Genomic DNA, 25541 nt, shown 5'->3' on the forward strand with positions numbered 1-25541 from the left:
AGAGGTATTTCTGCTATTTTTCCCGACCAATGCGCCTTTTGTTTTTCAAATGGATTGGTGCGAAAAGGAGGAGAAGATATGTTGCTCGGCAACGATGTCGGTCCAAATTTAAATTAGTTTAAATTTATATAATAAAAAAAATCTGGCTATTGATTTGTTCCTTTTCGACGTGGGGTTTAATTAAAGCACAATCTCTACGGATGACAAGCAATTGTGGAACTTTTGTTTGGGTTGCATGTATAATCTTACGTGAATCGATCTCAACAGCATTGGTTCAAACCATTTGGATTAAATTCATAAGTACATTTATTTTCAATATATATATTATTATTATTATTATATATATATACAGTAATAAACCTACAAGCTACAAGAATAAATAAACATAACAAAACCATGACTAAATAGTCTCCAAATATACAAAATTGGCATCAGATTAGATTGAATTATGCATTTAATATGCTTATGAAATGAGGTCAACTTTAATTTTAGTTTTATTAAAAAAAAAAGAAGAAGAAAAATTAGTCGGGTTATTGGAACGACATGATAAATTGGGTAATACTTACACAATATCTAATGTGTGTGTGCCTTTAGAGCCACTTGTCACTTCCAACACAAACGGAACTCCACATTGGTAATAATGCGCATTAGATGCTTATCCGATCTCGCGAATATTTTTTCCAATAAAGTTTTTTTTCTTCATTTGCTATTTTTGTTTGTTTCCTATTTTGGTATATATACGTCTTCGATAACTTCGGGAGCATTTCAGTGTATCCCAACAAAATTATGTTTTTAACGGTAAAAAGGGACAAAGTAGAATGAAGAAAGAGCCGAATTTATTGACACATGTTTTTGTTTAAATCACTGGGTTAATAAATATTATAGGAATTATCAGTTTGACTGGAAAATATTAGTCTTAACGATCGAATGAATTTTATTTTATTTTGGTCCGAATTTGAGTTTGATCTCGACATTAAACGCAATTTCGTAAATGCAATCTAGACAAAACAAAATAAAAAGGACAAAAGTCTCAAACTTTGGATCGTATAAATGAATTAAAGATGGCATGTAATGATAGAAAAATAAGATCAATGGAACAAGTGATAAAATAAATTTCTGAAAACAAATGTCTAGCCGATAGGTGGGGATCACTTAGTTCTAATTAACACCGGTCATTCTATAGTTTGCATCCCATATATATATATACACACACATGTATGTAACAGGTGGTCATGCATATCTATGCATATATATATATATATATATGGGCATAAAGGGATGATATAAACTATACATGGGGATAAGTACCAACTCAATCAATCAAGAACACGTGGAAAATAACCATTTTCACATAAAAAGAAGAGATAATATTATCTACTTAATTGATTATACGTGAGAATAAAAAAAGGATAGATTCATGTTGATTAATTGATTAAACTTTGGTTCATCACGAATTGGCCCATCTGTACTCAACAATCCTTCTTATATTTTGATTGATATATAACTATTAATTTAAAAATGCCCAATCAGTAAGCCAGCCACCGTTGCATTATTATTATTATTATTATTATTATTATTATTATTAAAGGTATATAAAAAGTTAAGTGGGTCATTTTAATTTTTTAAATGGACCATGATCACATCATTAACATAAAATTAAATACACTCCTATATATTTTTATGATTATTTCAGAAGCATTATTTTCAAAAGACTCGTTATGCGTGTTTTTAAAAGGAAGATGTACTTATTTTATTTAGTCTGAATGATTCTCGTTCAAATAATTAAACAAAGGCGTTTGATGTAAGTTTTGTAAAAGCAATTATTAAATAGAATCAATGATTTCGTAAGGCATATGCAAGATTTTTCTTCCAAGGAAATGTGATTGCCCGTGTACAATCGACAAAGGAACATGATATACATTATATATATATATATATATATGTGCAAAGATTGATGTGTGTATGTATGCATGTATGATTAGTATATGCATATATGTTTAACCCAAAATCGAAATAAATTAAAAAATTCATCAAGTTGGTTTTAAATAAAGTTGGTATGACCAAGTGAGGTTGGTCCGAATGGTAAACGGCTCGAATTCGTTTAAGTAGGTCTCGTGTTCGAGACCCAGCGTGCGCGACCTGGGTCGGATCGGGTCTGGATTAGTTGAGGCAAAGTTCTAGACGAATGGACAACAAAAAAAAAAGTTGGGATGAAGATGCTGTTGTTGTTGCATGAAAACTAACCATAAAGACCAAGGTGGAGTGGCCTAATGGTTGGATTGTACAAAATGCTTCCAACCAGGGGTTCAAATCCCATTTGGGGGCAAATATTACCAAAAAAAAAAAATTAACTATAAGGATTTTGGACATTTGTTGAATCTGTAATTTCTTTTCCACTGAATATACAAAGTTTCAAAAGAAAGTAATACATTTTTTTTTTCTGTTACATTACTGATAGAAAAGCTTTTCACATCTCAGCAGCAAAGGATTTTCCACATCCACAGGTCTGTGTAGCATTAGGGTTCTTGAAAGAGAAACCGCCTCCTATCAGGGCATCACTGTAGTCCAATTGCATTCCGAATATGAAGAGCAAGCTCTTTGGATCACACACTGTAAAAGACGAACACAGAGGGATCCTTAGCTTTTTCACGTTACAGATACACGTTCCCTTCCTGTCATATACTTGAGGCATCGATCTACAATTACCAAATGACATCCATGATCCATCTTAGTTCTTCCTACTGATTTTTCACGCTCGGAAGCCAAAAGAGTTGTCTAGACTCTAGACTCAAAGATCAATCATCGTAGTTGTACGTTGAAGGGCGGTTGCACTAAATTCCCGGTATTCAACACGATGACAGGACCCGGAAAGGAAAAAGTAGAAGGACCATGAACATGAAGATAATGGTGCACACATCGTGCTGTTTATGACCTAACAACTCTGTTCTATTAAGAACATGGGTATGCATATGCACAAAAGGGGATATTCATCATCACCTGACCCAACTGTCGGTTGCTGAATCATCTAAAAAGGAAAGATGAGTTAAAAACAAAACGCAGGCAGAGAAGTTACCTATTGTGAATCCTTGGTATTCTATGACCGAGTCATCTGGTCTTGCATTAGCCCTATTCTCCAAGTCCATTGTGTAAGACATGCCTGAGCACCCCCCTTGTTTCACACCAATTCTCAAGCACAAGTCTTCCCCTCGATCCGACCTCATCTTGTTCAGGTGCTTAAGTGCATTATCCGTCAGAGAAATCGCAGGATTTAATCCCTCGGTGGCGGGTGCCACTGAGAAATTCAAGAACCACAACATAACACCAGTCAAGCTCTCACTCATGACATGAAGAAAAAAATAGAAACTCAACTTCACAAATTATATGAGAAATGCAGATACATAAACAGAGAGCAAATCCCAATTCATCTCCTCCAACAAAACCAACTTGATAAGTGAAATACAAGTACTTTCTCAACCTAGAACTTGATTTTTGCGTACACAATGGTAAAAATGTTCATCATGCATATAATTACAAAAGTTTGAGAAATATCTCTGCTCGACAACCGTTACAATGAATTCAAAGTTCACTGCATCAAAACCATACAGGAAGAACTGATAGGATCCCCGAATTGTTAGTAACCCTATTTCATGCATAATAAAAACAAATTTTGCAGGGAGATACAATTCACTTCGTCAAAAATCGAATAAAAGATCACGAGTTGAACCATCATAAAACCTATTTTTGAAACGAAATTCAAAGCTAACAAAGATTCACCTAAGGAGATAAACAGAAACCCAATTTACGAATCGATTCGTACCTGGAACTGAAGCGAATCGAACAGAGAGGCGCTTACTCCGACCGAATCTCGAATTCGAACCCCGGAACGAAACCGAATCACATCGTACGACATAGTCAGATCGTGGGTTCGAGTTTCTCATCCAAAAAAGTGTTGGATTCTGGGCCGCGATTCTAGAGAACGCCATTGTTTGCATAGTCCAGCAGAAGCGGTTCCGTCAAGACATAGAAGAGAGGGTCTTTATACGAGGGATTAATATTTTTCACCGGAAGATCTCAGCCGTTGAATATTTGAGATCTTAGATATTATTCTCCTCTCACTAAACCGGGCCGTAATTGTACACCAGCCCGGTAAGCCGGTTAAGAGTCGGTTCATAATCCGACCCGATTACCCGACCTGAATAAATCATCATCTTCAATCTTTTTTTCTTCTCTTCTTCTTCTTCAACTTCAACCCGCCGCTTCACTCCTTCTTCTCCTTCTCCTTCTTCGTCGTCTTCAGTGGTGCGCAGGATAGAAATTGTACGCCCCTTATGCGTGTTTAAACTTTTACTTAATGGCGTCTTCTCCCTCCACCTCTCTTTCTCTCCCATCTCTCACCAAGGTATCACCACTTCTCTCACTCGCAGTTGCATTTTCCATTTTTTTAATTTTTTTTTCCGGGTTTTGATTTTGCCGCTATTCTATCCGGAGGTTTCTGCTGGGTCGGCTCGCCAGAGAAGTGGGTTGCGGGTTGCACGCTTCGGCGGCTCTGATTCCGGCAACGGGCTGTTTCCTCCTCAAGTGGCGGTTTCCCGGCGGAGTTTCCGGCGTCCGGTGATTAAGGCGGCGTATAACGCAGGTGAGAGCTCGAGGCGTAGGGATTATAGGGAGTCACAGGCGGAGAGTGGCTTTGCTAATGCTCGGGTGAAGCAGATTGCGTCGTCCGTCTTACCGGTGGGCAGTTTTGTGGTCGTCACTTTCGGTATGCGTCGCTTGTTTTCGAGCTGTTTGTCCTCTGTTCATGAATTCTCGGACATGAATTTCGCGTGTTTCTCATTTTTCATGGGTAATTAGTATTTGGTAGGAGCTTGGTGTGTCTGCCATTTTCATAGGAAATTGTCTTCGTATTGCTACTTTTTTGGCGATGTTCTGACGAGTTAATTGGAATCGAGATCATTGGGAGATACTTTTATTTGTCATCCTATGGAACATTGGAAACCTGTTGATGAATTTAGGGACATGAATAAGGACGTTTATGGAAGAATGAAGTAGTTGACACACACCATTTGCCAGTTTATTATGGATCTAATGATCACATTTGATGTTTCTGGTTGATTATTATGGAGCTTTTGACAATGTTGATGGAACTTTTGTTACAAGAACATTCAACTGTTGAGCACCATGTGCAAAATCTCTAGTCTGGACTCTGGTAGTATACTGGAGCCAGGATCTAGCAATCAACCGAACAAATCGTGCAATTATCTCGGATTGGAGATAATTATATAAATGCCCTGTGACGAGCCAGAAGATACGGTGACCCTAGTCGGGACAGATTATGTTGGGATTTAATGTTCAAAGGAAACTCTTCCTTTTTATGTTGTTACCATATCGGAAAGCAGAACCTTGTGTAGGGCTGCTCATGTTGAACCAACGATTTCGTTTGTTGTCACGTTTTCTCAGTCGTTGTACTAATTTATGGCTTCAGCTTACAGTTCTTTGGAAATTGGTCGAGAAGTTTATGTCACCAAAGGCTTCAAAGACTTCTGCTGGAGAAAACAAATCTGCTTCCTCGGGAGTGAAATGGTCAATTGCTGCTGGTACAAATTTGTTACAGGGATTTGCTGCAAAGGTTGATAGAGATGCCAAGCAGAGGCTTAATGAATTTGCCAAAGAGCTCAGGTCGTTTAGAAGTGTTGACATGTCAGGTGACTTGCTGAATGAGATTTAGCATAAAATATCCCATATTATTACGGTTTTATGCACTAAATGTTGATTGCATCTGTGTTGTTTTTGGCGACACGGTTATATTTGCATGACGCTTGATATAGAACCAACTGTTATAGCTTACCCTGGAGTACACCGAATTTTCAGGATGCAACTTTGGTGATGAAGGATTGTTTTTTCTTGCTGAAAGCCTTGGGTATAATCAGGTTATGATTCTCTACTGTGCGCTTATGCTTTATGACAACTCCATCAAATGACGTGATTACTGTGTCTCTCTGACTGACATTATTATTGCCACGTTTTAATTTTTAATCTTCTTCTAAGCGTAGCATTTCTGATAGCATCTTCCTTGAAGGGCTGTTGTTGCTTTATTTGTGTACTTTCTAGTGAACAAACCTTTCCTTGTGTTTCAGACTGTAGAGGAAGTTAGTTTCGCTGCCAATGGAATTACAGCTGCGGGATTAAAAGCCTTTGACGGTGTTCTTCAGGCTAATATCGTGTTAAGGGTCCTTAACCTTTCTGGGAACCCAATCGGCGATGAAGGGGCAAAGGTTAGTGGAATATGATGTGCTTGCATTAAACCTTTTTCCCATATGCAGTATCTGATGGTTAATGAAACCTAGTTGTAATAAAAAGATGAAAACTTCTAGTTGTAATAATAAGGTTATTTTGTGTGTGTATATTTCTTGCTGACTTATGTTTTGGTCTTTTTTCTCCCTTTTTATCCACATCAACAGGCTTTATGTGCTACATTAGTGGATAATTCCAGCATTGAGATACTTCAGCTGAACAGTACTGATATTGGAGATGAGGTTAGTCTAAACTCTAAACAGATACTGTAATTTGCATGATTTACAAGTTTGCTTTGCTTAGTTTAGCCATGACACTTTTCACTAATCTTATGCTCCAACTTGGTCCAATGTTTTTTTTTGCAGGGTGCTAAGGAAATTGCAGAGTTGTTGAAGAGAAATCCAACTTTGAGGGTTATCGAGCTGAATAATAATATGATTGAGTATTCTGTAAGTGAATTCTCTTCACTTATCCTTACACTATTATATCTCAAGAATTAATAACCCAGCATTATGAATTCAATCTGTTTAGTCTGCTGCCTTTTTTCTTTTCGAATGGAGGTAGGGATTCACAAGTCTAGCTGGAGCTCTTATCGAAAATAATACATTACGAAACTTACATCTCAAGTGAGTCAATATCCTTAGATCTATGTTGTCTTAAAGCCTTGCCTTTTGATTTAGGTCAGTATATATATAACCCCTACATGATGATGTACTTGCATCTGTTTCAGTGGGAACTATGGCGGTGCTTTGGGTGCCAATGCTTTAGCTAAGGGGCTGGAGGGTAACAAATCCTTAAAGGTAAAAGGTTTATTCCACGAAAGAAATGTGTTATATTATGTATTAAAGGTGGTTTCTGAATTTCGATGTCATGATCATCAAAGACAACCAACGGATTACTCTCGTTACCCGTTTGTTTTTATTAAAATTTCTAAACAGAGTTTGCTTTCAGGAACTTCACTTGCATGGGAACTCCATTGGAGATGAAGGGATTCGTGCTCTGATGGCTGGTCTATCTTCCCATAGAGGTTTTTGTTAAGCTTGATTCAATCAAGCATTCTTCACATGTCAAAATTTTACTCTTTCGTCCATCTTCTGGAGAATTCTGCAGTTAAAACTGAGACATGCATACACTGTGCAGGAAAACTCACTTTATTAGACATAGGTAACAACTCCATCACAGCAAAGGGTGCGTTCTATGTGGCAGAATACATAAAGAGAAGCAAGAGTTTGCTTTGGTTGAACCTGTACATGAACGATATTGGGGATGAGGTATTATATCTCGGATCTGTATATTTCTCTTTTCCTGGTTTTTATGAACTTCATCTCCTTGGGGTTTATTCGGGGAGAAACTATGAATTTAGAATGAGTAGCCTATAGTTTTATCACACGTCTTAATAATTTCCAATGGCTTTCAGGGAGCTGAAAAGGTTGCTGAAGCTTTGAAGCAAAACCGATCCATCACAACCCTAGACTTGGTGAGAAGTAAATTCCTTTTTTATTCTCTATTACTATCTACTCCATATCCCCGAGTTTTTACGACAGTGTTTCCAACTGTGAGCTTTGTGGGTATGTTATGGACAAAGCTCGAAAACCTATGATTTATTGATATGAAAACCCGAATTTTCCCTGAAAAATCCTGATAACCTCTTCTGCGTCTTTTTTCCGCTATTTCTCCAACTCGAAGAAATTACCAACCTACCCTTGTTCCAACTAAGAGATTTATGAAAGGGAATATTTCTCGAACTGGTTTGTCTGTGACAGGGTGGAAATAACATCCATGCTGAGGGAGTTGCCGCCATAGCTCAAGCCCTGAAAGATAATACTGTTATTACAACGGTCAGCGCCATTAATGTTTTTGCATCGTATCTGTTTCTTTGTTCATTTGCAACTTCTGAGACAATGGTTATAAGACGATATCTCCTTCAGTTGGAGCTTGGTTATAATCCCATCGGAGCCGACGGAGCTAAAGCATTATCCGAAATTCTGAAGTTCCATGGTAACGTTAAAACGCTCAAACTTGGTTGGTGTCAGGTAAGTCCGTGAATTCCCATCAATCCAATTTTTCTCCATAATCAACCGCCATTTTTGCTCGTTTTTCTCGGCTTTATGACAATGTATATGTCTTACAGATAGGAGCTAAAGGTGCGGAATTCATTGCAGACTCGCTAAGATATAACAACACAATATCGGTTCTGGATTTACGGGCTAATGGACTTCGAGACGAGGTCTTCCTTCAACGGCTTGTTCTATAGAATCATAATCTCTCTATCAAATGCTCGGTTTATAATCTATGTGCAAGCATCATTCACAGGGTGCCTCCTGCTTGGCTCGGAGCTTGAAAGTAGTTAACGAAGCTTTGACATCGATAGATTTAGGGTTCAACGAGATTCGGGTAAAAACATTATTCGAGAAATCGTGTCAAAGACACTCGTAAAGGTAGCAACAACCAGAGTCTGATATTCTGTTCTGCATTGCAGGACGACGGGGCATTTGCAATTGCTCAAGCCCTGAAGGCGAACGAAGATGTGACAGTTACATCGATAAACCTCGGGAACAACTTCATTACCAAGTTTGGACAGGTAAAAAAACAAACTTTTCGATTCGGGGTCTGTCAGAACAGACAGATGTTTGTTAAAATAGCTTGGTTTTTTGTGACGTGCAGGGTGCTCTTACAGATGCTAGAGATCATGTTCTTGAGATGACTGAGAAAGAAGTTGAAATTTTCTTTTGAGGACGACAAGGCCCATTTCTTTTGGTGTAATCTTGTAACCATATGCCATTATGAGTTTCATTTTTATTCACATTTTTGTTTTATTTTATGATTATGTGAGAAAGTTCTCTCCAATTTATAACCGTGAAATAAATTATGAAATTGTGGTTCGCCTCTCACTAAGCATTGGAGCGTTGAGACGCTAAAAGCCTAAAAGTCGGATGGAAATAGAAATTGGTTCACGTTTCGGTTTTGTTGGAAAGGCATACCGGATTAAACCGGCACCGGTTAAAGAAAGGGCTGATACGTCACCGTTTTATACAATGCCCAGAATACTTCGAAGGGAAGCAGCCCGACGACGCACAGTAAGTTTTGTAGAGCAGGTGAAAAACGTAGAGAGAGAGAGGAGAAGAAATGGCGCCAAAACGAGGTAGAAACCGGTCGTCGTCGCCGGGACCAAATGGAATGTTCGCCGGAATGGTGGTTTTCATGGTGGAAAACGGAGTGCAACGCCGTCGATTGCAGGTTCAGGAAGCAAAAGTTTATGATTTTCCGTTGTCGACGACGGATTTCTTAGCTCCTTCTCTGATTATTTCGTGGTTCGGTTTTTCTTGTGATATGAATCTAGATTTGGAAGCAGAAGCTAGTCCAGATGGGAGCAGTGATCGAAGAAGACCGGTTAACGAAGAGTGTTACTCATGTTTTTGCCATGAATTCGAATGTCCTTGTCGAGAAACTGGGAAAGGATCTCTTGTCACGATTCAAAGGAGTGAGTTTCGATTCCTTTGTCAACTTTTTTTGGATTTTCCGCCAGAAAATTTTGAATTTGACGGAAAAGTATTTGTACATGGTAATTTTCCTCTTCCAGGTGCTTTCTCGAGACAGTTTTTGATGTTAAGATTCGCTTCTTATGCGATGTCAACTGAGTAATTTCGTGTAATATCATATAATGCATAAAAATGGGAGGTTGTCTTTATCTCTGTATAGATATAAGCAGCCTTAGTCACTCTATTGAACTTTGGAGTACTAATTGTGATGATCTTATCTGAAAATTTGAGGAATTTTGGGGGAAAGGATGGATTTCCAATCTTAGAAATTTTCGTTTTTTGTTAATTTACAAATATATCTGTTTCTTGCAGCATCTTCTGCTCTACCAATGGTTAGAAGATAGCCTAAGTGCTGGGGAGAAGGCTAATGAAGACTTGTATGCTCTCACAATTGACTCAGATGAAACAGAGAAATCAGACAAGTCGCCTGCTGAAATCGGTGCTGGTGAAGAACAACCATCAGCTCAGAAAAGAAATAGATCTTCACCCGACAGTCATGAAGGTTTTATCGCCTCAGAAATCCATAAGAATGCAACTAAAGATTCTTCACGCGAATCCCCTGATTTGCCTACAAGCGCCGGTAGTCCCTCACCAAGTGCCAGTTCTGGAGAAGGCAATGCAGAAGATTCCGTAACTCCACATTCAGAGGTGAGACTAAATAATGTATGTATTTACTGCAGAGTTAGCTTGTTTTTTGCTTATAAAGTTCTACCCTTATGGATTCTTGTCGAAATTGTGTTAAGTTTCAGTCTACATCGGTGTACAAACCGCCTGATTTGAACAGAAATATCACCGAGATATTTGGAAAACTGATAAACATATACAGAGGTAAGATCCTGTCTGGTGTTTGCTTTTCTACTGCTCTGTAATCTTGACCTAAAAAACATCGATTTTTTTGGTTCCTCTGTTAAAAGCTTTGGGTGATGATAGACGGTCATTCAGCTATTACAAAGCTATCCCTGTCATTGAGAAATTACCTTTTAAGATTGAAAGCGTCGACCAGTTCAAACACCTTCCTGGGATTGGAAAGTCAATGAGAGATCATGTAAGTGGATAAAATGGGTCTGACATATATTCGTTCGTGTGTGTGATCTGTCACCTTTAGTAGAAAATGAAGTACTTTTCTTTTACTTGACTATGACAGATTCAAGAGATTGTGACAACAGGGAAGTTATCCAAGTTGGAACACTTTGAAACAGATGATAAGGTAATTTCAAAGTCCTCCTCGGTCATAATTCTCCCGTCTTCTGTTTTCAACTTTTTCTCTTCTCCTCTGTGGCTGAAGGTAAGGACAATCAGTTTGTTTGGAGAAGTTTGGGGTATCGGTCCAGCAACTGCGCTCAAGCTATATGAGAAAGGGCATCGAACACTTGATGATTTGAAGAATGAGGAATCACTGACACATGCTCAGAGGTTGGGATTGAAATACTTCGATGATATTAAGACGAGAATTCCACGCAATGAGGTGCAAGTTCTAGACTTTAACATGAAACTTTTTCATTCTACTACCCTTTAATCATCGGTTTATTTTTCCTTCTCATGTTCAATTGCAGGTGCAAGAGATGGAACAACTTTTACAGAGAGTCGGAGAAGAAATTTTGCCCGGCGTAAGCTCTGTTCCGTTTCTCTGCTTTCCGTTGTTTTTGAAGGAAGAAATTTCGACCCAATAATGAAAACTTTCAATGTCTTTTTTACAGGTGGTTATTGTATGTGGAGGATCGTATAGACGTGGGAAAGCTACTTGCGGAGATCTAGATATAGTTATCACACATCCTGATGGACAAAGGTGCATTGATTGATATCTTATTTCCAGGCTTTTGTTTACCCTTTTTTGTATTCAACTAATCAAAATTTTCACAAAGATATATCATTTATAAGAATGATATTCTTTCAAATTTTAGTATTTTTTTTCTTTTCAAATAGTCGGTTTTCTTCATCTTCCTTCTCACCAGTCATAAGGGTTTCTTGACGAAGTTCGTAAAGCATTTGAAGGAGACGAAGTTTTTGAGAGAAGATCTCATTTTCAGTACCCACAGTGAAGAGGTAAGTCCATTCCTTATCGTTTCCTTTGGTTTGGTGTTCAGTAGATCTCATTGTGCTTCTCAAAGAGAAGAATTAGGTCTCTTTTCACCATTGAATAAAAGTTTGTTGTCCCTATATATATTACAGATTTTTCTTTCTTTCTATGCACCGGGCTCGTAGGATAGATCATCTCAGATAATTTGCATCTAAATCTATATAGGTTTTTCTTTCACTATCTTCTTTAATTCCAAGTTTTACCTCAACTTCTGTGTATAAAATTACAGGGAACTGATTCAGGTGTCGATACGTACTTTGGCCTGTGCACATATCCTGGTCGGGAGCTCAGACACCGCATCGATTTGAAGGTAGTTTTGAGAAACTCTCTTCACTGTGGCTTCTGTCTATATGCACAACATGATGTAACCGATCCGTTTCATAGGTGTACCCGAGGGATATCTATGCATTCGGACTCATAGCTTGGACTGGGAACGACGTGTTGAACAGAAGGTAACAATAGCCATAGTTTTCTTCCACCGTTCAGGAACAATGTCCATATTCCAGCAATGGAAGATAACCATATTCGAACATACACCGGACAAAACCCAAGTATACGCTGCAAACTGGGAATCTATACGTGTATATATATATGTCTCGATGTATATATCCTTGATGAAGAATTGCAAAACCAGAAAAAGTCGAAAACTTTATGCCCATCTTCATACTCCGTGAGAGATTGGAGATGGGAAGCAACCTTAAATTAGTACATGATATTGTATATTACATGGCCAAATGCAGGTTGAGATTGTTGTCGGAATCCAAAGGGTTTCGGCTCGATGACACAGGATTGTTCCCCACTACTCGCAGCTCAGGCAGAAAACGGGTAAGGAAGTTATACGTGAACCCTATAAACCCTTAAACGGCCGTTCTGATCGACATACTGTTCTCAGGGTGAGAAAGCAATGGCGAGTTTGAGGTTCGAAACGGAGAAAGAAGTTTTCGAGTTCTTGGGATTCCCTTGGCTCGAGCCCCACGAGAGGAACCTCTGAGTTTTATGCACCAGTTTTGTTTTTTCTTTTGTCTCGGCAGTTTACATTTTGTGTTTGTAAATGTTACGTGTATGATGTTTGATAGTGTTATGTCTCCTCGCCAACCATGTCTCTTCCCTCTTCAGCTTCCGTGTTTGATAGTGTTATATGCAACCTTAACTGTTGGGATCCCAAATCATACGATTCATAATGTCACGCGGTTAGTTTTCTCACAAAACTTAACCGGTGCGGCACTTAGTCTCTTGGGCGATTTCGGGACTAAGTAAGCCTAGATTTTGGGTGCGCAGCGGAAAAGGAAAGCGATCGTGTACAACGAAAGCTTTATCGATCGGGAAATTTTACAAGGCTAGTGTTTGTGTGTGTACAAGGCGGAGATTGATTCATCCGAATGAGGGGGATGGCCTATTTATACATGGCTAGGTCGGTTGTGGAGAAAAACGGACGGTCCGGATTTATTCGGATGGACGGTCCAGATTGTGCCACGTGTCCCGACCAGATATTTCCTAAGGATGGCGCCCTTAGGTCGGTGGTCCGGAATTCTCTCGAACTCTCTCGGCCACTCTCGTCCCGACTCTCGCGGACGGTCTCGCGGAGTCTCCCGAAGCTTCTGGAACTCTCCCGCACGCTCTGGGTCGTTCCCGGGCTTGACCGCGCGCGTACGCATTTCTGGAAGGTTCCGGAACGGTCTGGACGGTGCTGGACGACGCTTGGACGAGTCCCCCACACTTTGACCTGCATTTTCTTGGCACGCTCAGTCTCGGACGGTCACGGACGAGCTTCCCCTCGTTCCCGGATGACTGCGGACGCGGACTCTCGGTCGGTTACGGTACGGAAATGCGTCCGCGAATTTTCGTACCGTAACATTCTCCCCCACTCAATGGCGCGACGTCCTCGTCGTGTCCTTGGCATGCACGTGATGCCTTGGCGACGAGTCCCAGTGTTCCAGGTCTCGGATGGCTCTGCCGAGACAGGCCTGGGCGATGGCCCAAGCTCGGGCGTGTTCGCGGTCGTGGCTGACATTGGCGAATGTGCCTGCCAATGTTGCATTTAGGGCGGTTGGTTCGGATGTGAACCGTACCCGTGGCTTCTTCCGGGGAGACGAGTCCGTCGTCTTGGGACTTGACGGTTGGTCCCGTGAGTGGCTAGCGCTCAGACTGGCTAGCTGGGTGTCGCGGCGCAATGCTTTCCGTTTGGCATTGGCCTTCCGTCCCTTCCGCGGACGGTTCTTATTCTCCAGGGCTGGTGACGCTGCCTTGCGCGTCTTTGGCGGACGTGAGGGCTTGGTTCGGTCCTCGTTGACGTCCTTTACGACAATGATGAAGTTATCCGCCGACTTCATGCCTCGTTTGAACTGAGTCGCGGATATGAGTGCGGCGGGGCGTTCAATCCTCTGTAATGGGACTGTGCATGGCCTGTCACCATCAAGGATGATGAGGGACTTTGTGGATGCCGAGAAGAGTGTGTTCACTTTTCGGAAGAACTCTAGACCCAACACCAGCTTGAAGTCGTCCATGGCGACTGCAGTGAAGTCTAGTCTCCCGGTCCAGGAACCCATCTTTGCGTCCACTCCCTTGATTCGCCCAATGATGGGTTTGGCCGAGGAGTTGACCGACTTGACCGTGCCTCGGTCTCCTGCGATGTTGAGACCAAGTCGTTTGGCCTCCTCAACATCGATGAAATTGTGTGTTGCCCCGGTGTCCAGCATGGCCGTGGTAGTCTTGCCGTTGACAACCACGTCTGCATACAAAAGTCCTTGCTCCTTTCCGGGCTTAGTCAGAGGAGTTTTGGACATGGCGCTGAGGAACTGTAAGGATCCCATGGTAGCTTGGGCATCCTCGTCCCTGTCTTGGGTCGGCTTTTGGAGCTCAGCTAGCATGGCGTTCACCGCCTTCCTATTTGGGCAGTCACGGGTCCAATGTGGTCCGTTGCACATGAAGCATGGTTGTGACGGTTTGGGCTTCGTCCACTCCTTTTGTTGGGGTCTCCCATAACTCCCTTCAAGATGTTTGGACGATCCTCATGCTTCCTTGCGGTTTGGGTCCTTGAGGGCGGATTCCTCTCCCCCACTCTTCACAGGGTAGGACTTGTCGGTTGCAGCGCGTGGAGCATACTCGGAGAAGGACTCGGCTGCGGCAATGGCATCATCCAAAGTCTGCACGCCTCGTCTATCGAGTTCCACCTTTGCCCAATCCTTCAATCCATCCTTGAAGTGGAAGAGGGCGTCCTTATCAGACATATCGTCAATCTCGAGCAAAAGGGTTGTGAAATCCTTGATGTAATCTCGGATGCTTCCCATTTGTCGAAGACGACGCAGCTTCCCTCGGGCTTCGTGCTCCGCATTGTGGGGCACGAAGTGTTTCCGCAATTCGGACTTAAACTGCTCCCAAGTATGGATGTCGCAAAGTCCCTTTTCGCGATCGGCATGCTTGCGTCTCCACCATAATTGCGCAGCATCCCGTAGGAAGGTTGGAGCGTAGCCAATCCTTGAGGCATTGTCCATTACTCCGATGGCCTCGAAGTATTGGTCCAAGCCAAATAGGAAGTTCTCCACCCTTGAAGCGCTGCGTGTGCCGTCAAACATCGCAGGCTTCGGGACTTTGACATTTGGTACGGATAGTCCGGCCGTACCGCTGGTTGATGCTTGACTCGCATGGTGACGGGACTGGCACTCGGATTGGACCCTCTCCAGATCCTTGCGCAATGCGCTAAGTTCGCGTTCGGCGAACTGTCGAATCTCTGTCACTTCGCGGGTAAGCATTTCGAGCTCCGAACGGAATGTGCGGCCAAGTTCCATAATCATTTCCTTGGCGGCACGAGTGATCTCCGCATTTTCCGCAACAATGTTCTCGAATTGTTCGGAGAGTTCGCCAATCATGGCCGCATGAGCATCCACGGATCGCTCAAGGACCTGGACCTTTCGTTCCACGAGGTCCGTTGGACTGGGCCTTGCCTTAGACTTTCCCCGCTTCGGCTGAACGCGAGTCGGCTCCCGGCCGCGGACCGACTCCACTTGTTCGGACGGTTGCTCGAGTTCGGCAACAAAGCTGGCTTCCTCGCTGGCCATTGTGTCGTGGTAGAGTTTCGGACTCAGGACTGGGCCGTTGCTCTGATACCACCTGTCACGCGGTTAGTTTTCTCACAAAACTTAACCGGTGCGGCACTTAGTCTCTTGGGCGATTTCGGGACTAAGTAAGCCTAGATTTTGGGTGCGCAGCGGAAAAGGAAAGCGATCGTGTACAACGAAAGCTTTATCGATCGGGAAATTTTACAAGGCTAGTGTTTGTGTGTGTACAAGGCGGAGATTGATTCATCCGAATGAGGGGGATGGCCTATTTATACATGGCTAGGTCGGTTGTGGAGAAAAACGGACGGTCCGGATTTATTCGGATGGACGGTCCAGATTGTGCCACGTGTCCCGACCAGATATTTCCTAAGGATGGCGCCCTTAGGTCGGTGGTCCGGAATTCTCTCGAACTCTCTCGGCCACTCTCGTCCCGACTCTCGCGGACGGTCTCGCGGAGTCTCCCGAAGCTTCTGGAACTCTCCCGCACGCTCTGGGTCGTTCCCGGGCTTGACCGCGCGCGTACGCATTTCTGGAAGGTTCCGGAACGGTCTGGACGGTGCTGGACGGGTCTGGACGACGCTTGGACGAGTCCCCCACACTTTGACCTGCATTTTCTTGGCACGCTCAGTCTCGGACGGTCACGGACGAGCTTCCCCTCGTTCCCGGATGACTGCGGACGCGGACTCTCGGTCGGTTACGGTACGGAAATGCGTCCGCGAATTTTCGTACCGTAACAATAATCACTCAAAGATCCGGATCCGTTTCTAGCCACTCTTAAGGACCCGTTGGCTACGGGCTAGGAGTTATCGGTTATTCCGGTCCACTTGCATAAGGAGTGGACTGACCATAAGTTAGAAGATATAACACACACCACAATCACACGTTATATTTATTATATATGCAAACATCATGGCATAGTTATTTCCAAGGAAGGAGCAATTTCAAGATCTCGAAGCTGATTGGGCTTTAACCTCAAGCTCTCCAAGAAACTCGGCAACCTTATCGATCTCTGGCGCGACCTTTCTCACAGCTTCACTTGACAAGAAGTCATCAGCCCATTTGTGAAGGGACGGAGTCTTGATCTCGTCAAGAATCTTCTCTCCTTTCAGCTTCTCCCTGGCCTTCACGAGGACCATGAAACTCCCGAGGGCGATGTCGATAAACCCGATGCTCTCCCCGCCAAAGAACCTTCTCCCTTGGCTTACGCTCGCGAATGCTTCCTCCAAGCGCCCCAACGCTGCCCCGGCTTCTTCCGTGAGCTTAGCTTTCGTATCCTCCGACTTGGACACGGCCGCTGCTCTAAACGCCGCGAACCACTGCGTTTTGCAAAAGGAGGGTGTTGTGATTGATCTATAACTGACTTTGTCGGCCTAATCTCGAATCGATTCCGACCAACTCATACATTTTTTGTGGTTTCACCTGAGTTTCACTAAGAAGACAGATATCTTATACCCAAAAAAAGACAGATATCATGCAATGTTTCCTTTTTGTGGTACTGTTTTCACTTTATTTAACTATAATACCTTAACCCGAAACAAATCTGAATTCAATAATGAATAAACAAACATGAATTCAATATTACAAAAAAATATATATATTTGATTTAGATGAAAGTTTTCTTAAATAGAAATCGCATTCGAATAAATTCTAAATTTAATATAAAACCGACATAAAACCAAATAGGCATATCCTAAACTCTAAAATAATAAAACCTAAATCCAAAATGTTCAAACCATATGGATTATACACTAAAGTCCAATGCATGAAATACGAGACCATATTTACAAGACCCAAGCAAAGATGAATCCCAATTTATAAAAAAAGAAATACAAGGAAAAGGGTTATCAATTTATAAAATACAAGTGATGAGTTACCACGTCATCAACAAAGGAAGACCAGAACCGAGAGATGGCCCGAAGATAAGGATCGGAGGGAAGAATGGAGGGTCCTGATGAATCCCATGTCTCGTCGATGTATTGAACGATGACCATGGACTCGCAAACCGGTTTAGAGTTGTGGATCAGAACCGGTACTTTCTTGTGAACCGGGTTCGATTCCAGAAGGTTCTGGCTCTTGGACCCGAACATGTTCTCCTCCACCGACTCGTAGTCCTGGGATTTGAGCTGAAGAGCAATCTTTGCTCTTAGAGTGTACGGACTGTACCATGCACCCAAAAGCCTCACTTCCTCTCTCTTTTCCATTTCTTTCCCCACGGAAATGAAAGAAGAAGAAAGAGTGGTGCGTATAAAATAGACTGACATTTCCGTATTTGGTTCGGAAATTGTCCGATTTTTTAGTTTCTATAAAAATATATACGAATTGGTTATTATTTTATATTAGATTCTATTCGATTTCGATTTAATTCGTTTTTATTAAAAAAAAATTAGATTTTTTAAACAATTTTTATTTTTTCAATTTTTAAAAAATTTAGTTCGATACATTCGGTTTAAAAAATTAAAATTTCTAAAAAATTATCATTCAAATTTTTTGAATAATTCGGTAAAAAAAAGAAGAAAATAACATATAAATACTTTAATTTTTATAAAAATTTTATAAATATCTGAACTATAAAATTTTTATAGTGAAATTTTAAAAATCTTATATAAATATTTAGATTTTTTACAAAAATTCAAATAAATATAAATTTTAGGTTTTTTTAAATAAAAATAGATTATATTATTAACATATTTTTGAATTTATTTGAAATTTTTTTAAAAGTTTAGGTATTTATATATAATTTTAGAAAAATTTAAATATTTATATAGAGATTTTATAATTTAGATATTTATTCATGTACGATTTTTCTTTAAAAAAAATAGCATATTTGGATTCTAAAATACCATACCGAAACACCGGCCCCCGGCCCCCTTTACCAAGGGACAAAGGTATTGTATTTTTTTTACTTACTCGATCATCCAGATATCACTTTGTGTGGACAATACAGAAGCCACGACGACAGGCACGCAAGAGATATTTGGTATTTCACAGATGTGTACGTAACCTTGGATAGGAAAATACCATTTTACCCTCCACGTCTTCCAAGCATGGAAAACGATGCCACCGACTGCAAAAAGCATGGAAAACGATGATGCCAACGATGACGACAGATGCACGCAGAAACTATTACGAAGATGTTACTGTGACGTGAATTGGATTGAATATGGGTCTGTTGTTTATGTTTTTTTTTGGACAAAATCTTGATACAGAAAATATAGTCATCGGGCAAGACGAAATTGTGTTGAGTTAGAGTTATCGATGTTATGATCATTTCAATAATATGTATAGGATTTAAACTTCGAAAGTGTATATATATAGAAAGAAATTTTTATTTGTTTTACAAGATATTACTAAAAAAGGAAATCTAGATTAGATTGTATATTTGTTATAACTTCATGGACATCCTTGAATACGGAGAAAACTTACCACATTCATGAACGTAACATGTCTACTACGCATCGATTGAAATTTTTTATTTCACCAAGCAAAGATACAAGCAATCACACAAAGAACCATCTCAAACCCCATTCTTGCTTGATCTCTGCTCGAATTCAAAGAAAACCCACAGAAATAGTTGCCAGATACCCGAATCCTTTATTTCATACGAAACATATAAAGCAGGTTAGGAGCGTCGCCTCATGCAGAAGGAGGAGGAGGCTTCGAGAATATTTTCTTGGCGAAATCAGCGAGCTTCTCCGTCTCGGGCATGACAGGTTTCACAGCGGAATCATTGCAGAACCTCTCTGCCCATTTGGTCAGGGATGGAGTGTTGGTTTCGTTCAACAGTTTATGACCCGACATCAGCTCGGTCACCCTCAACCAACCCAGGAACGAGCCCACGGCTATGTCGAGATACCCGACATTGTCGCCATTGAAGAAAGGTTTTCCTCTGCTGCACTCCACGAACGCCTTCTCCACGAGCCCCGTCCCTTCTTCAGCTCGAGATATCGCTGCTTTCTTCGCTTCTTCTCCCGAAGCCTTCGAGATCTCTCTTATGGAGGGAAACCACTTCAAGAACACAATAAATCAAACGTGAGGGATATTATACAGTTTTTCGCATAACATATTCATTCTCAAACCGATGTCGCTTTCGCAAAGCGTGGAATCCGAAGAAGAATTTGAAGTGGAAACAGTACTTTTTCATCAATGTAAGCAGCCCAAAAGCGAGCAACGGCTCGGTCGTACGGATCCGAAGGGAGGAGAGACGGTCCAGATGAGCTCCAAGCCTCGTCGATGTACTGCACGATGATGAGCGACTCGCAAACAGGTTTATCGGCGTGGATCAGAACCGGGATCTTCTTGTGGACAGGGTTGGATTTGAGAAGAAGCTCGCTCTTGGATCCGAATGTCTCCTCGAGGAACTCGTAGCGGACGGATTTGAGATTAAGAGCGATGCGAGGACGCATCACGAATGGGCTCGCCCACGCACCGATTAGTTTCACGTCGCAGCCCGTCGCCATTTTTTCCGGCGGTGAAGAAGAAGAAGAAGAAGAGCAGAGGAAATGAATGGTAGTGGTGTGTGTGCGGAGATTTCTGGAATTTTGGGTCAAGGTTTAGACCGGTTTTATAGGAGGGGGAGAGGGTAGGTTTGGAGAGCGGAGTAGATGACGGGAAAAAAAGAATTACCAATAAATCGTCAACACGTGTCAGAGTAATTAATTTCCAGCCGTTAAAATATAAAATAAATAATAATACAAAATGATATATTCCATACATAAATATATAATACTAATTCTAGACAAAAACAAATCTAAATTTGGTAAAATATTTAATAACTATTTGAGGAAATTTGCGTGAATTATTATATATTTTTGTTTTATCTTTTATTATAACTAATTTGCAAGACACCTTAATTTGATTTAATAAAAATTATACATAATCAATTTTATTATTTATTTTATTTTTAAAATTATATTTCTATATTCTTATTTTTATGTTTTTTTATGTTTTAAGATTTATTGAAAACTTTTCTAGCATGAGTAGATAAATTTATTTAATAATATATATTTAAATTGTTTAATTTGAAATATAATTGTTATTATAATATGAATATATGTTTGTTATGAAATATTATTGTTGACAAATTGTATTCAATCCATATATAAAAATAATTTTATAATATAATAATAAAATGATATCTATAGTATATATATTCTTTCATTTTTTCATTTCTTTATATATATATATATAATTTTTGTTTTATTTATACACTTTTTATAACAAAACAACAAACCTTTTAGATCAACAATAAAAACTAGGGGCATTTGGTAAAATATACAAAAAAACAAAATTTACAAAATATTTCACAAAAAAATAACTTTGTATACTATACTTTTGTTTCTAAATACCCAAATTATCCTTCAAAGTATTTTTCTACGATTTTGTGATAATATATCTTTTAGAAATCGATACGTTTTGCTATTTGATCTTATTTTTTTTCAACATTTTATTTATTTTCTCTATTTTTTACAATTTATATAATCTGTTCAAATACTCTTCTGATTGATTTCTTTTTCTGTGATATTCTGATCATTTTTTTTATACACATAAGATGTTTGATGAAATATCTGTAATAGAAAACTATAGCAGATGACCCACCGTCTATGAAAAATAACATACGTTCTATGGTAAATGACCTATAGTCTACGACAGATGACTTACAGTCTGGATGACATGTGACCTGTGACACATGAACTGGTCGCAGGTCGTAAGTCAAAAGACCTGCGACTTGCGATTTTGTGATAATCTATCTTTTAGAAATCAGTATGTTTTGCTATTTGATCTTATTTTCTCTAATATTTTATCTATTTCATCTATTTCTTATAGTTTGTCTAATCTATTCAAATATCTCTTCTGGTTGATTTCTTTTTCTGTGATATTCATATAAATTTTTTATGCACATAATGTGTTTGATAAAATGTTTGTAACAGAAAACTATAGCATATAACCTACCGTCTGTGAAAAATGACATGTATTCTGCGGTAAATGACCTATAGTCTACGACATATGACCTACGTCTGGCAGATGACATGCGACCTGCGACACATGATCTATCGCAGGTCGTAGATCATTTGACATGCGATCTGTGATTTTATGATAATCTATCTTTTAGAAATCGATATGTTTTGCTATTTGATCTTATTTTTTCTACAATATTTTATCTATTTCTTACAAACTATAATCTATTCAAATATTCTTATGGTTGATTTCTTTTTGTGATATTCTGATCATTTTTTATGCACATAAGGTGTTTGATGAAATGTCTATAACAGAAAACTGTAGCAGATGACATACCATCTGTGAAAAATGACCTGCATTCTGTGGTAAATGATCTACAATCTGCGATAGATTACCTACGGTCTGGCAAATGACATGCGACCGTGATTTCATTACGATCAGATAACTACGACCGTGATTTCATTACGACCAGATAACTACAACTGTGACTTCACTGCGACCAGATAATTACGATTGTGATTTCACTAGGACCGTGACTTCACTACGACCAGATAATTACGACTGTGATTTCACTCTGACAAGATAATTACGACCGTGACTTCACTACGACTAGATAATTACGACCGTGATTTCATTACGACTAGATAGTTACGACCGTGATTTCACTACGACCGTAACTTCACTACGACCAGATAATTACGATCGTGATTTCACTACGACCGTGACTTCACTACGACCAGATAATTACGACCATGACTTCAATACGACTAGATAATTACGACCCGATAACTACGACAATGTCTTCACTACAATCAGAAAATTACGACTGTGACTTCACTATGACCAGATAACTACGACCGTGATTACATTGAACATAATGCAAACGCGACCAGATAATTAACGATAACTACGATCATATCCATTTACCTATTCTCTCGATCCTTTTACTGGTTGGACTGAATCTTCTCGTCTATATCTCTCTGCGATTATGTGATAATCTGTCTTTTAAAAATCATTGCGTTATGAGATTTGTCCTTCTGTTTTCACTAAAATATTTGTTCTATTTTCTCTATTTCTTACAGTTTATCTTATCTAATTAAATATTTTTCTTTCTGATTTCTTTTTCTATGGTATTCATATGATAATTTTATTTTATGCACATAAGGTGTTTGATGAAATTTCTAAAACAAAAAATGACGACAGGTTCCAAGTATGTGACCTGCGATATGCGACAAGTCACTTGCGATATGCCACAGGTGATTTGCGACATGCGACATGTCACATGCCAACCTGGTGATGTGAAGACATGCTGACATGCTGACCTGCAAATGTTTTTTCACGAAATCCATACAAGTGTTTTTCTATACTTATATAAGAAAACAAAATCCATATAAGTATTTTTTTCATGTATGTGGAGGAAACTAAAATTTATGCAAGTATTTTTTTTATAAATGTAGAAAATCTGCAGGTTGTAATAATATAGAAGGGTATGATGATTATTTAACTTAAAAAATATAGAATACAAAGATTATAATAGTAGAAGTATAGAATGCAAAGATGCTTTTTTTTTAACATTTACGCAAATTTTTCCTAAAAACTAAGGTGAAAAAAGGTACATAGAGAGAGAAAGTAAAAAAAGGTTTTGAATGTTTTCTATTTAAATAATACAAAAATAAAAATACTTAATTTCATTCGGCGTCGCACATCACAAATATATTATCATTTTTCCGAAACTTAAAAAAAAGGATAGAAAATATTTTGTATGTTATTCTCAACATTTAAATTTTTATAACATAAATATATTTATGGTTTTAAAATGTTACAAAAATTTTAGTCCTATAAATAGAGTTCTTTGTATTCATTTTTTTAAATCAAGCAAAAGACAAAAAAAAAGTTTTTTTTACAAAAAAAAAAGAAAAACATCTTTTCTTTTTGTGATTCAAACCGTTTTTTAGTTTCGACAATTTGACGGAGTTGTTTGAATTACGTTCATCCTATCCTATGAGGATATATTCCATTTAACTGTATATATCGAGTTAGAAATAATTTTTTTACTGAGACACGGTTTACCGTGGGTTCGTATATGGTTTTTTCGGTTTGAAAATAATATTGATATAGTGATTTTTTTATCATAACTGTTTGTATCATTATCGGAATTGTACATTATTGGTGTCATTTTGCTAGATGACTTCATTGAGAAGTTATCACCATCGTGGAGAGACTTTAAAAACTATTTGAAACACAAACGCAAAGAGATATCACTTGAAGACTTGATTATCCATCTCACGATCGAGCAAGACAATAAGATGACTGAATTGAAAGACAAACTCGGTCTTAGGAGGAAACGTTATTGAGCATGTTCTATCTGTTGTAAGAAAAGAAAGAATTTTTCTAACCAAAAGAATAACTCGAACAAATTCATTAAGAAATTTAAGGGTTCTTGCCATAACTGCGGTAAGTTTAGTCACCGAGTTGTGGATTGTCGTGGTCTAAAGACCAAGAAAAGAAGTAATGTTAACATCACATAGATCTCTTCCGGAGTTGAAGATATTGACTTGTGTACCATAATCTTGGAAGCTAACTTGGATGGAAATCCCAAAGAATGGTAGATGGATTCTGGTGCGATCTGCCATGTGTGTACCAACAAGTGGATGTTCTCATCTTATGTTTCTGCCAAAGATGGAGAAACTGTTTTCGTAGAAAATTTCATAATTGCAAAGGTTGAAGGGACTGAAAAGATTTCTCTTAAGATGACCTCCAGAAAGATAGTGACTCTGACTAATGTTCTTAATGTAATGGAGATTCACAAAAACTTATCGTCGACATCATTGATGGTGAAACACGGATTCAAATGTGTTTTTGTTTCCGACAAACTTGTAATAAGTAAGAATGACATATGTTGGTAAATGTTATCTAAATGAAGAACAAATTGAATGTAATGACCATGAATGGTAATAAGAATGATTATTCCGCTTATTTACTCGATTAAAATAATCTATTGCATGCTATATTAGGACACATGAATTACAAATCTTTAAGAAAAATGATCAATTTGGAACTGTTACCAAAATTTGATTGCAAACAATCAAAGTGTGAAGTGTGTTGAATATAAATTTACTAAACATTCTTTCAAATCGGTTGAGAGAAATCTTGAACCTCTACACATAATTCATACAAATATTTGTGACATGAAATCATCACCATCTTGTGGGGTAAAAAAGTTTTTATTATAATTTTTATTGATGATAACACATAATATTGCTATGTTTATTTGCTTAATAGTAAAGATGAAGCTATTGTTCATTTAATCAATACAAAAATAAAGTTAAAACGCAACTTACAAAAGGATCAAAATGATAAGAAGTGCTAAAGATGGTGAATATGTATCTACGTTTGAAGAAATATGTTTGGAATTTGACATTATTCATCAAACTATCGCCCCATACACTCCCAATCCAATGGAATTGCGGAAAGAAAAAAATCAAACATTGAAAGAGATGATGAATGCCTTATTGAAAGTTCAGTTTTACCCAAGAATATGTGGGGATAAACTATTTTAATAGCTAATCAAATACTTAACCGGGTTCTCCATAGTAAGACACAATCTATTCCATGTAAAAAATA

At 39.1% G+C, this 25541-nt stretch overlaps 5 protein-coding genes across 10 annotated transcripts; 2 read left to right on the top strand and 3 right to left on the bottom strand.

Moving 5' to 3' along the window:
• Positions 1 to 2330: 2330 nt before the first annotated feature.
• LOC104816734 (iron-sulfur assembly protein IscA, chloroplastic) lies at positions 2331 to 4025 on the bottom strand. Of its 2 annotated transcripts, none has more exons than XM_010545667.2 (3): positions 3818 to 4025; positions 3074 to 3292; positions 2331 to 2610 (listed from the first exon to the last, which is right to left on the bottom strand). In XM_010545667.2, exons 1-3 carry the CDS (start codon positions 3990 to 3992, stop codon positions 2468 to 2470), a joined length of 537 nt encoding a protein of 178 aa, XP_010543969.1. In that variant the 5' UTR covers positions 3993 to 4025; the 3' UTR covers positions 2331 to 2467. The 2 variants fall into 2 exon arrangements, with proteins under 2 accessions (XP_010543969.1, XP_010543970.1); XM_010545668.1 differs by having other exon boundaries at positions 2605 to 2696.
• A 207-nt stretch (positions 4026 to 4232) lies between these two features.
• LOC104816735 (protein NLRC3) lies at positions 4233 to 9174 on the top strand. Of its 2 annotated transcripts, XM_010545669.2 has the most exons (18): positions 4233 to 4399; positions 4489 to 4759; positions 5490 to 5702; positions 5869 to 5927; positions 6135 to 6272; positions 6459 to 6533; positions 6657 to 6740; positions 6856 to 6917; positions 7022 to 7091; positions 7243 to 7318; positions 7432 to 7562; positions 7709 to 7768; positions 8055 to 8129; positions 8220 to 8324; positions 8423 to 8518; positions 8605 to 8685; positions 8771 to 8872; positions 8956 to 9174. In XM_010545669.2, exons 1-18 carry the CDS (start codon positions 4352 to 4354, stop codon positions 9022 to 9024), a joined length of 1815 nt encoding a protein of 604 aa, XP_010543971.1. In that variant the 5' UTR covers positions 4233 to 4351; the 3' UTR covers positions 9025 to 9174. The 2 variants fall into 2 exon arrangements, with proteins under 2 accessions (XP_010543971.1, XP_010543972.1); XM_010545670.1 differs by lacking the exon at positions 4233 to 4399 and having other exon boundaries at positions 4670 to 4759; positions 5483 to 5702.
• A 177-nt stretch (positions 9175 to 9351) lies between these two features.
• Positions 9352 to 13002, top strand: LOC104816736 (DNA polymerase beta). Of its 4 annotated transcripts, none has more exons than XM_010545671.2 (14): positions 9352 to 9528; positions 9632 to 9772; positions 10143 to 10493; positions 10574 to 10658; positions 10745 to 10875; positions 10975 to 11037; positions 11116 to 11295; positions 11384 to 11437; positions 11528 to 11616; positions 11783 to 11873; positions 12137 to 12217; positions 12292 to 12359; positions 12648 to 12732; positions 12800 to 13002. In XM_010545671.2, exons 1-14 carry the CDS (start codon positions 9418 to 9420, stop codon positions 12896 to 12898), a joined length of 1629 nt encoding a protein of 542 aa, XP_010543973.1. In that variant the 5' UTR covers positions 9352 to 9417; the 3' UTR covers positions 12899 to 13002. The 4 variants fall into 4 exon arrangements, with proteins under 4 accessions (XP_010543973.1, XP_010543974.1, XP_010543975.1 ...); XM_010545672.2 differs by having other exon boundaries at positions 10580 to 10658; XM_010545673.2 differs by having other exon boundaries at positions 10143 to 10478.
• A 3819-nt stretch (positions 13003 to 16821) lies between these two features.
• Positions 16822 to 18203, bottom strand: LOC104816738 (glutathione S-transferase U16-like). Its single transcript, XM_010545675.1, has 2 exons — positions 17837 to 18203; positions 16822 to 17278 (listed from the first exon to the last, which is right to left on the bottom strand). Exons 1-2 carry the CDS (start codon positions 18161 to 18163, stop codon positions 16904 to 16906), a joined length of 702 nt encoding a protein of 233 aa, XP_010543977.1. The 5' UTR covers positions 18164 to 18203; the 3' UTR covers positions 16822 to 16903.
• Positions 18204 to 19399: 1196 nt separating this feature from the next.
• On the bottom strand, positions 19400 to 20499 carry LOC104816739 (glutathione S-transferase U17). Its single transcript, XM_010545676.2, has 2 exons — positions 20096 to 20499; positions 19400 to 19967 (listed from the first exon to the last, which is right to left on the bottom strand). The coding sequence occupies exons 1-2, from the start codon at positions 20417 to 20419 to the stop codon at positions 19596 to 19598; spliced, it is 696 nt and encodes a 231-aa protein (XP_010543978.1). The 5' UTR covers positions 20420 to 20499; the 3' UTR covers positions 19400 to 19595.
• Positions 20500 to 25541: the final 5042 nt, after the last annotated feature.

The sequence above is a fragment of the Tarenaya hassleriana genome, unplaced genomic scaffold, assembly GCF_000463585.1.
Source record: "Tarenaya hassleriana unplaced genomic scaffold, ASM46358v1 Cleome26, whole genome shotgun sequence".
Lineage (NCBI taxonomy): Eukaryota > Viridiplantae > Streptophyta > Magnoliopsida > Brassicales > Cleomaceae > Tarenaya > Tarenaya hassleriana.